The sequence below is a fragment of the Colossoma macropomum genome, unplaced genomic scaffold (assembly GCF_904425465.1).
Source record: "Colossoma macropomum unplaced genomic scaffold, Colossoma_macropomum, whole genome shotgun sequence".
Lineage (NCBI taxonomy): Eukaryota > Metazoa > Chordata > Actinopteri > Characiformes > Serrasalmidae > Colossoma > Colossoma macropomum.
The window spans coordinates 346917-359263 of NW_023494883.1; the positions used below are offsets into that span (position 1 = coordinate 346917).

At 38.2% G+C, this 12347-nt stretch overlaps 1 protein-coding gene across 1 annotated transcript in view; it reads left to right on the forward strand.

Moving 5' to 3' along the window:
- The window catches only part of LOC118800395, a 54042-nt gene extending 44445 nt beyond the window's left edge, over nt 1-9597 (forward strand). Inside the window, exons 26-28 of the mRNA XM_036560607.1 lie at nt 2819-3242; nt 7591-7808; nt 8905-9597. Coding sequence (XP_036416500.1) covers nt 2819-3242; nt 7591-7808; nt 8905-8974 — 712 coding nt within the window. The 3' untranslated portion in view covers nt 8975-9597. The remainder of the gene's footprint in view (nt 1-2818; nt 3243-7590; nt 7809-8904) is intronic.
- The last annotated feature ends 2750 nt before the right edge of the window (nt 9598-12347 follow it).

A 12347-nucleotide genomic window follows, 5' to 3' on the forward strand; every position in this document is an offset into this window, starting at 1 on the left:
TCGTCTGTGCCTTAGTGTGTTTTCAGCACATTTTCTATATAAAAATGATTAAGCTTATACATTTGATTTTACACAAAACTCCATTACAACCCATTCATTTTGGACTTCCTCAGGAGCGCCTCTAGTGTCTGACAAACCTGGAAGACACTATTTAGTAGCAGTTCTCTGCACTGCACATGCTCTGATAACAGTACATAGATATTAAAGAGAAACCCTGACTGTTAAGGTATGTATGCCTTAAAACAGTCTACATGTCCCATACTATTAAAATATGACATATAAACCAAATGGGACTGCTTTGTTTATCATAAAAAGCATAAATCAAAAAAGTGTTTCTCTGGAGTGAGGTCATGCTCTAGCTAAAGCTGGAAAGACTGAATGATATTTTAGAGTTAAATGAGATGTTCAGCTTGCTGTTCCTCACTCAGTGGACGAGGGGAAGGGGGACCATTTGATGCAGCAACAAAAATGGCAGCCTACTTCAAAACAGAATTTTTCTTATTTTGATTTTTCTTATTTTGATGATACATTTCTACATTTCTAAATTTAAATTCAATACTTTGTATATTTTTCTTGTAATTTTTGTACATATACATATATCTTTATATTTTTATTGTTTATTCTATTTTATATATTGTTTGTATATTTCCTGCTGCTCTGTCTTCTGTGCTGCTGTAACACCGCAAATTTCCCCGTTGTGGGATTAATAAAGGATTATCTTATCTTATCTTATCTTATATAATAATAAGAATAGTACTTTTCTTGGTTTATACAGTATATTCAAATGGTATTGGACATATACACCAAATTTGGGGCCTATATGTCTCTTAACAGTCAGGGTTTCCTTTAAGAATACACAGACTTTCTGTTTTTTTGCTGGACTCTTCCTCATATGTCATGTGACTAGCTGAGTCAAACAACGACACAGCAAGCACAACAACACCCTTTGCCATTTCCCAGCATGCTTCTTGGTCCTGCCTCTTACTTTTTGAGGTCATATCATTTGAAAATACAAGAAAAGCACAAGTCCATCAAGATGTTACTTGGATCTAGATTCCTGTACTTTACTGTGCTTTGCTGAGCTGACTGTGAGTGGGAGGTGACTTTTTGGTGTTATTTTCACTTTCACTTCTCATCGACTTTAAAAGAGAAGACCTAGAGGGAGAGCAGTGCAGTCCTGATCCACTGGAACAACTGGTACTGGGTAAGTAACAAAAGCCAACACTTTACATTTGGGGTTAAAGTGTCAATGACATATTTAAAACCCCTTAGCGTTCAGCTAGCACACCGAGCACAGCACAATGACCATTAGTGCACAACTTTCTACAAATCTGCTGTCATTATAAAAGAAAACACAGAGTGAAACCTCAGCAAAAAGAAAGAGAGATGATTATACTCTAAATATAATTAAAACTACAGTGATCTAACTCGTGTTGGTGAAGTTAAACTCAGTTAAACTCAGTTACAGCAGTTTTCTGGTGAGGAAAGTCATTAAACTGATCAGCATTAGGTAAGAAGTATATAAAAACAAGAGAGGCAGAAAGATGGTCGGGGCTACTGCTCACACACTGGAGGATCGCGATGGTCAATCCGGCTTTTCAGTGAGTCAGATCAGTCGGCTCAGCTCACAAATAAGAATCGACTCCTAAACAGTTCTTCATTCAGCGGTCATTTCCCTTTTTTGTTCCCAAGGTATTCATATTAGTTATCATTCAATTAAAGAAAAAAAAAAATAATCAGACACAGCAGTGCTGCTGGAGGTTTTAAACACTGTGTCCACTCACTGACCACTCCATTAGACAATCCTACCTTGTTGGTCCACCTTATAGATGTAAAGTCAGAGACAATAGCTCATCTGCTGCTGCACAGTTTGTGTTGGTCATCCTCTAGTCCTTCATTAGTGGTCACAGGACGCTGCCCACAGGACGGTGTTACCTGGATGTTTTTGGTTCTCAGTCCAGCAGCGACACTGAGGTGTTTAAAAATTCCAGCAGCACTGCTGTGTCTGATCCACTCGCACCAGTGCAACACACACTAACACACCTCCGCTACATCAGTGTCAATGCAGTGCTAAGAATGACCCCACTCTGGAGGGGTTCCTGACCATTGAAGAACAGGGTGACAACGTATGCAGAGAAACAGATGGACTGCAGTCTGTAACTGTAGAACTACAAAGTGCTCCTATGTGGTCAGTGGAGCTGAAAAAACTGTCTAGATTAGTCCAGGTGGGTGTTGGAAAGCTGAAGACTTCTGGAGCAGCCAAAGCAAAGGATGATCTTGAAAAATTCCCTGCAAAGACTTTCCAGTATTTTCCCATCATCAACATTCCTTATAAAACTCGGAAGACATGTGAAGGTTCACTGGTGGTTTTGGATAGTAAATAAAATGCCTATATTTGTGTTGTAGTCATGGTGACCCCTGGTTCTATCACCACTACTGTAAGGAAATCTGAACCATCTCACACCAAACCACTCTGAATCACTCTGTTTACATCTCAACCTTTTGAAAACTTTTGAAAGCTGGGGAACAGGAAGACAAATTCAGCTTGGTTTAAAGACAAACATCAGCCCACTCACAGCCTTGTTCTTGTGAAGGGAATGAGAAGTGCCGACATCCCTTCACAGCCTGAAACACTATATTTCTGCACACAGTCTGCCATTTTCATTGCCGCTGCTCTGCTGTTGTCGTTCTTCACAGTACTTGCTGGGCTAGAATGGGGGCTGGTATATGTAATTTTAAGGGGTGTAAATATTAAATAAGTCAAAGCTGTTACATAACTAATAATTTAATTTAGGATTTTTCTTATTACCGTTTGCAGGGCACTCTTGGGACCAGAACCAGCTGTTGAGAAGCAGGTGAATTTGGAACCTGGTATGGAGCTTCTGAGATTATTTGGCAAAGTCATGGCAGGTAATCGTAATACAGATCTGAGACAAACAGCTGGAAATGCTAAAGAGAAAGAAAGTGTTAAAGGCAGAGATGTCGACTGTCCAATCTGCATGGACAAATTTACTGACAAACAGAAGCTGAAATGTGGCCACGAGTTCTGCAAAGAGTGTCTGGAAGCATCAGTGAAGTGCATGGGTAAAATCTGCCCAGTGTGTAAGGACATCTTCGGGATGTTGAAGGGAAATCAGCCTGAGGGAAGTATGACCAGCTTTAATCATTCAAACAGTCTTCCTGGCTATCCTCACTGTGGCACTATTCGGATTGAGTACTTCATACCAGGTGGCATTCAGACGGTAAGAAGTCATTATTATTAAAATATATTTACACATTCATTGTGATTTACTGACACTGTTGATTAAAAAGAAACGCATGATTAACATACAGTTTGGGCACCCTGGTCAGCTTGTTGATTGAAAAAAAATGAACATATCTTGTTCAGAGAACAGACTTCTTGTACATTTTAATGCAGTTAGTTTCTGTTTATTTGCTGAAGTTTACAAATTGGGGAAAAATAAAATTGGGCAAAAGTAATGGCACATTTTATATTCCCATTATCATGCATTTCATACGAAGAAATCTAATCGCTGGTTCAGAGCAGGTATCATCTTGCTAACCATCATGTCGGAAAACAAGAATGTTAACATGTATCATAACGCCCCTATAAAATAGTATAATTTTGGACATCTTTCTTAAACAGCCACTCTGTAACTGTACAGAATGCGGTCTGGCAGTGGTGTTGACCACCACCAAGACAGCGTGCCTGGCTGAACCCAATGCAGCATCTATGTTTGTATATCAGATTGTACATCAAACATTACAAGAGCGCTAGTTTTGAGGGCGAGGTGTGATCTCGTAACAAGAATACACATCAAGGGACAACCTGTTAAAGGTTAAATACATACATAATAAGTATGCTCCCTTCTAAACCCCCAAATTCCTCTGGTCTGGCTCTTTAAATGTCCGAAATACAATCATAATACAACCAAAACAAGTTAGCTACTAAATTGCTATCATTAGCTAAGGAACTGTATTGTTTGGGGTTTTTTTTATACGTAATGTGTTCTCCACACATACAACTTGCATCTACATGCTCAACTGGAGTTTTTGGGGGTCTTTTTTCAGCGATGATAACTTAAATTACATACCTGGGCTGACAACAGGGTTGTTGTTCACTAGACAGTGTGACAAGCGAACCAGCGCCCCCTGCTGTGAGTTCTACCTTTGTGATATGTTAGAGTGGTTTAAAAATGTCATACCCAGTTTGTTCCTCTTTAATAAGTCTATGTTCCCTCCACATTTAGCCCGAAATTCCTCCTCAGTGTTGTCCAAAGATGTTCTCGTTACTAGCTGGCCACGGAGGCTTGCAATAGCATGGACTAGATGAAACTGGGGTCAGAGTTTAGAGTGGGCGTGCCCTTGTTAGCGTACCCAGTCCAGCACCAGAGTTGTGCATTCCAGTTACGAAATCACACCTGACCCTGTGAGACCACTCTGTAATCTGTTCTGGTCTGTAAATACTGTGCTGCTTGATAGTTTTTTAATTTTTTCAACCCGACTCTGAGCGTAATCTAGTTGTGTAAACTGGCCAATGACTCAGTCTGAACCGACTCCTGCAACAGCCAATGAAAACAGAGCGCGAAAGAAGAAAATACAGCAAGTAAACAAAAAAATGGCGAAAAGTCACTCATGTGTGGAGCGAACCTTTTTAATGAGCTGAGTTTAAGGCACAAGCACAGTCGAGTTTATGTACGTTTAAAACTCTAAAAAAACAGACTGAGTACATTTTAAAATCCATGATCCTCACTTAAACATGTTTACCTGCTGCCTCTTTACTGCGTCAGCACAAACGGCAGAGAAAACCACAATAATATCTGCAGAGCCACAGAGCAACAGTTTCACACCAGAAGTTTGACTCCAGCAGGTTCAAGCCAGTGGCATTCAGCGCATGCGCCAACACTTGTTTTGGTTTTTCTTAGCAAGTTTTAGGCTAATCAAGAATTCATTCGGAATATTAAGCTTTAGGCTAAAACGAGCGTGAGGTTTGGAATGTATCCCTGCTGAAAAAACCCACAGAAACCATTAATTGTTTCTTTTTGTTTCTGATGGTTTTGTAATGTTCTGGCTTGTGGTTTAACCGGTTAGCAGAGGTTGATTAGTATATTGGTAATTATACCCCTTTCTGAATGGTAATATGCAGTCCTTTAATGTTGACATTGCACAATTGCGCGGTCCTACTGCGCATGTGTTCCACTGGCCTGAAGCTGCTGGAGTGAGACTGTGGGTGTAAATCAGACCCTTCTCAACATCTGCAGAAGTCTTTCAGAAGTAAAGATGAGGAGTGACTCACCAATCTGTGAAAGACTGCACAATCAAGTAGTGCAACAATTCAAGAATAATGTTTCTGAACATAAAATAGCAAAGAACTTTTGCTTTTCATCATCTACAGTACATAATAACAATAAAAGATTCAGAGAATCTGGAGAAATCGCTGTATGCAAGGGACAAAGCCAAAAACCAGTATTGATTAGCCAAGATCTTTGGGCCCTCAGGTGGCACTGCATTAAAAACAGACATGATTCTGTAGTGGAAATCACTGCATGGACACTGTCTGTGAGCACAGTTCATCACTGCATCCACAAATGCAAGTTAAAACTCTAAAACGCAAAGAAGAAACTGTACGTAAACAGGATCCAGAAACAACACCACCTTCTCTGGGCCTCATTTGAAATGGACTGAGGGGAGGAGGAAAAGTGTCCTGTGGTCCGACAAATCAACATTTGAAATTCTTTTTGGAACTCATGGACACCCATGAGGAGACCCAGAACTGTTGAGCAGCTGAAATCCTATATCAAACAAGAACAGGAAAACATTTAACTTTCAAAACTACAGCAGTGTGTCCCCCCAAACACTTAGTGTTGTTAAAAGAAGAGGTGATGAAACACAGTGGTAAACAGGACCCCGCCCCAACTTTTTTGGGATGTGTTGTTGGCATCAAATACAAAATGGGAATATATGTTTTAAAAACAAAAAAATCTCAATTTCAACATTTGATATGTTGTCTTTGTAGTATTTTCCTTTAAAAATATGGTTTACACGATTTGCATATCATTGCATCCTATTTTTATTTACACTCTGCACAGCATCCCAACATTTTTGGAAATGGGGTTGTATTTGGGTCTTCTAGTAATGGTAGAATGCGTGAGTTCATGCAAGTTCAGTGAGTTTCATTCGGTTCAGCAGCAGCTTAAATGTTGAGTAGTGTGTGAGCCCTAATGGTTTAGTGTGTGATCCCCAATATTTCAGTCGCCCAAAAAACCTGCAAAAAACAGATAATGTGAGATGCCCAGTCTTTTTATGATCTGTTAAGACTTTAAAAGTTGTGTAGTCAATGCAAGGCTTAACACAAACTATGGTATGGGTTTTTATTCACTTGTTAAACAAAGTGATCCAACATTAAAAGTCTTTGCTGGCAAATGTATTTGAACCTCTGCTTTCAAAAACATCTGTGACCCCCTTAAGCAGCAATTACTTCAAATAAATGGTTTCTATAACTGATGATCAGCCCTCTTAGCCCATTCCTCTTTACAGAACTGCTTTCAAATGTGTTATGTTGGTAGTTTCTGCCTCAACATTTCTATTGGATTAAGATCTGGACATTGACCTAGTCATTCCAAAATATAACATTTCCTCTGCTCTAGTCTTTGTAGACTAAATGGTGTTTTTAGGGTCGATGTCCTTCCGCAGGACCCACCTTCTGTTGAGGTTCTGTTTATGGACGAATGCCCTGACATTGGGATTTCCTGATCCAACAGAGAATTCAGCTGTCCTGGTCCAATAGCAGCAAAACAGCCTCAAACTGTGATACTGCCACCACCATGTTTCACAGCTGTTTTCCATCTATTTTTACCTTATCTGTCCACATAACATTATTTCAGTAATGTTCTAGCTCATTCAGGTGGCCTTTAGAAAACTTTAAACAGGCAGAAATCTTCTTCCTAGAGAGTGGTGGCTTTCTCTGTGCTATCATTACATACATACTATTCTTACATACTATACTTGTTCAGTGTGTCTTATCCTGAATTTGATTGTGAAGACTCAGATAAAGGTTCAGCTACTATCACATCTGATTGTCATCCAATTGATTGAACCTCGTGACCCTAATTGTCCCCTATACCAAATTAATTATTCTAGAGGTTTACATACTTTTGCCAACATATATAGTGTAGGATCACTTTGTTCAATAAATGAATGAAAAACTATGTAATTGTTTTGTATTTGTTTCTGTTTTTTTTTCTATAATTATGACTGAAATGATCTCATCATATTTTGGGTCATATTTATGCTAAAGGGTTCACCGCCATTTAAGTAGCATGGTATACCCACTTCTAGCACCTCACACTCATTTTGGTTTTTAAGCCACACCCACTTTTGGTTTGTAATTTAAAAGAAGGGATTGAAAAATGTAAAGTTCAGGAATCTGAAGTCAAGGATTCAGTATCCTACTAACCCCAACCTGTTAATAGAATAAGAATCTGATCTAAAGCTGAATTTCAGTTCATAGTTGCACATATTAAACCTCAACTGTGTGTGCAATTAACCAGTATAAAACAACTTTGTAATTCTTTGTACATCATTGTTTAGGATGAACATCCAAACCCTGGAAAATATTTCAGTGGAACCCAACGCTACGCTTTCCTCCCTGACAACGATGAAGGAAGGCATGTGCTGCGGCTGCTCAAGAGGGCTTTCGATCAGAAACTGATCTTCACTGTCGGGACCTCCATAACCACTGGAGAAGAAAACACCATCATCTGGAACGACATTCATCATAAGACCAACACAAGTGGTGGGCCGCAGTGGTAAGAGTGACCTAAAGTTGACTTTTATGACATTTATATATAGTATATGGCAGTGTTTCCCCACCCGGTCCTCAGAGCCTCACAGACGATCCATATTTTTGCTCCAACCAAACTCACAACACACAGGGAGGAAGGGAAAATGTGGAGCGTCTGGGGGCCCTGAGGACCTGGTTGGAAAACACCAGTATGTGGTATATTTTTAGAAATTCTAATACGCCTGTCACAGTTTACAATGTTTTACAATGACAAATAGACCAAGAGAAACAGTCCAAAATGACTTAGAATAAATCTATTTTACACTGACTTACATAGAAAGTAAAAAACATTTTTTCCTTCTCTTGTAAAGTTTTTTTTTGGAGATACAAGATGACGATATATCAGCAATCAGATGTTTGAAATCACTTGCCTTATTAACATTTTTGTTATTTTATACACTATAATAACATATACAGTGTGAATGTATTACAATCTATATTACAATTCAAACACATTTTTAGATGTTTTATTCAATATTTCAAGAATTCTGTAAACAAGAAATGAATATCAGTTATATATTTATTATCTGCCTTGAGAATCAAACTCCATCTTTGAAACTTGATGAACTCTGGATAGTAATTTAATTAGAACTTCATTCTTGATGGTGTCCTTTAGATCTGCCTTCCTGAAGAGTTCAGTTCCATCTCATATTGAACACGTCTGATCCAGATCATCAGTTCACTTAACTATTTGAATCAGGTGTGTTAGATTTGGGCTGCAGCTGCATTCTGCAGGATGGTAGATCTCCAGGATCTCCAAGAGCAGAGCTGGTGACCATCTATCTACAGCTTTCGTATTTGGTTTAGAATCTTCTACAGCTCTGTTCATCATTGTGGACACTTTTATATGTACAGTAGTGTCTTAATGATGATCTGAAACCTGTGAGGTTGAATAGAACAAGCAGATTAGAATCATTTTCTACATTTATCTGCAATCAAATTTGTTTTATATTTGTTGAAAACAGTCATTCCAAAATATTTTATGTTGAAATTCTTTACTTGCACTACATGTAAATGTGTATATACTATTATGAATCAAACTATTATTTTTCTTTCCTCAGTTATGGCTATCCGGACCCCAACTACTTAAAGAGAGTGAAAGAAGAGCTGAAGGCCAAAGGCATCGAATGAAGATACAAAACAGCACACAATTCATATTCATGTTTTTTCTATGCAGTCACTTGTAAGTGGATTCTTGTCATTTTACCTCCTGTTGTTCACAATTACAGTCAAACTGAAATCAAACTGACCTTTTTAACCTCATTAGATTGTGTTCATATTCAGCATAATCCATCATATCATTTAAAGACTAAATTCTTGTTTTCTTGTAGTCTTCCCTCAAATTAGCAGGGGTGTTGTAAAGGGGGCCCAAATGGACCCTTAAAAGATAAGGCCTCAACAATAACATACACAGTGTGAATTTAAATATTACAATCTATTTTACACTCAAAAGATGTTTTTAGATATTTTATTCAATATTTCAAGAATTCTGTGAACATGAGGTGAATAAATTGTATGTACAGCATTTTTGAGTTTTAAATCAACAGTACTCTCTGTTTTTGTAATGTAATGTTCTCTTGACCCCTGAAACGTAAAAGTGTATCTCTAAGGTGAAGGTGAAGTAGGAAGTGGTCAGGTGTCCACTCTGTACACAAAGAACTCTCTCCGTCTTCCCCTTCTGTCTTCTATTACACAAAGTAAAGGACGGCTGCTGTGCTTAAATGATGTGAAAAATAAAGATAGAACAAAATGGAGATTTTTGTTGGTTGTTTTTTTTTTTTTCGGACAGCGATGATATGCCAGTCATGTTAGCCCGCAAGTTATAATTAGGGCAAGAGTAGATTCTTTAGAATTGTGTAAAAGTTGATGCCCAGCTCAGAATTATTGCGAAAATCTTGCCATACAGCAAAAGACCTCCTGTTTCTTCAGCCCTCTGTTCCAGTTATTGGAAATCTTAATGCTACATGCAGTTACATTGTAGAGAACTGTGTACTTCCAGCTGTGGGACAGTTATAAGGAAGACCCTTTACTGTTTCAGTAGGACAGCACCTCTGTGGACTTGGGATCAGTGTCGCAGTTTATCATTGTCGCAGTGTCGCAGTTTATCATTGTCACAGTGTCGCAGTTTATCTTTTTTTTCAAATGTTAATCATTTTATTCTGTTAATAAGTTTAATGAAAAATGATTCCCCAGATGTGAAAACATCGGTCACAAACTGAATCTTGACAAGTGAAACAGTCTTAAATCTAATTAATATATCTGAAATGTCTCATTCTGAGATTGTTATGAGCTTTTTATGAGATTTAATTTTTTTCAGACTTTTATTACTTGTTTTAATTGATTTTAGGAAGTCAAATGATCTCATTATAGTGACATATAACGTTGGCTGGTTTCAAGCACGTTTCTAACACCAAGCAAAATTATCTGCAAATATAGTGAGATCATTTGACTTCATAAAATCACTTAAAACAAGTAGAAAAGGTCTAGAAATAAGGTCAATAATTTTATAAAAAGCTTACAACAATCTTAAAATCTGATATATTTTATATGTAAGTGTCAATATATCAATTTAAAATCATTTCACTTGCCAAGATTCCATATTCGGCAGTAAATAAGAACAGCTGCACACTTTCAGTTTTGTTTTCTAATTGCGGAGAGCAGAGCAGCTGTGAGATCTTTAACAGTGCTGAGAGAGCTCAGTCCGGGTAAGAAACACAGCTCACTCACTTAATCATGGAGTTAGAAATGTTGGATTAGGAGAGAATTTAGAACCGCTTATCATTTAGCTACAATGCCCAGTGTGAGCGTGAGCAGAGTCACTGTTTGCGTTTTAAATACACTGAAACGTCTTACACTCAGCTGAGTGACTGTTAACCCACAATGTTGGAGCACAGCTTTCTCTAAATTTATGTTATATTTTGTTATGTATACAAACGTCAAATAAAAGCTCACTGTTCAGCCTGCAAACTGTAAAAGAAGTGAAAATGGTAGTGTTGCTACTCAGTGATGAGCATAGCTGGTCAGAAATATCTCAGTGGCCTAATATGAACAAATACCTCCCTCTAATGATATAAATAGCCTGTGTGTAAATAATCTGCCTGAATCCACTCTGGAGACCAGAGGCAGGGCTGAAGAAATCTGACCTTCTGTCCCCACAGCATGGACTAACAGTGACTCATTCTTAATTAGACTGAGAAGTTAGAAATAAGTCTGAATGTCTTTTGGCAGTTTGTATCAGCTTTAGAAGAGTTCTGCCTTTCTCAGAACTTAGATATGAGATATTTAAATGGGAAGTCCATTATTTTTTTCTTACCATCTTAATTATTATTTGGTTGAGACATAAACAGAGTCAGTCAGAGTAGTTTGGTGTGAAATGCTCCGATCTAGAGTCAGAATTGTTCACAGTGGTGGTGATAGGAACCAGACATCTGAAGGTCTACAAAGTTAGAAGAATGTTTTCTTTGGGGACTGTTTTGTGCCCTGTATGTACCTCTGCACACACATCTTCTAAACCACTTATCCTTCTGGGTCGTGGGGGTTGCTGGAGCCTATCCCAGCTGTCATTGGGCAGACAGGTCGCCACTCCATCGCAGGGCAGACAGACAGACATATATATCCACACACAATCACACCTAGGGGCAGTCAGCGTGTCCAATTAGCCTGACTGCATGTCTTTGGACAGGGAGAACATGCAAACTCCACACAGAAAGGATCCTGGTCACCTGGCTGGGAATCAAACCCAGGCCCTTCTTGCTGTGGGGTGTTGGGCAATGTATTTGTTACCATTTCATGTAATAACTTTCTGTGAGGGAGCTTTTAGAGGTGGACGTCTGGTTCCTATCACCATCACTGTGAACAATTCTGACGGTAAGTTTCTCTAGAACGAGCATTTCACACCAAACCACTCTGAATGACTCTGTTTACATCTCAAATATTGAATTAAGCAAATTGAGACTCTCCTCGATATACAAAATATATAACAGTATAATTTTTTAAATATTATTCATAAACTATATTTATTGTTATTTATTCATTAATTGTATTTTGTCCCAGTTTGTCAATTTTTTTTGTTAAGTTTAGTCCCCTGTTTCATGCTCTTTAAATATAAAAGTGATGTACAGAGCATTGCTTGAGTGTAATCTGTGAAATTCCTCTGTTTATGGAATGTCTAATTTTCAGTAGGCTCATTTAAGGTCATCTGTATTCATCAAAACGCAAACAAGGCTTAGAACACATTTACGCATGTGCTGTCAATCATATGCAGACGTTAGTGACCCACTGTTCCCAGATTTCTCGCTGATAAACACAGTTTCAAACCTTTTATTTTGTTCAGTCAGTAACAGATTATCATAGAGCAGCTGGGAGTATCAGAGTATGTGGGTGATAATATGGCTGTTTGTGGTTCTAGACTTTACAGGGTAATAAGTGTGAAAAAGAGACAATCATCAGTATGGATGTTGACTATCACAGCACAGTGAGTATCACTGATGATGTTAGTTAATTA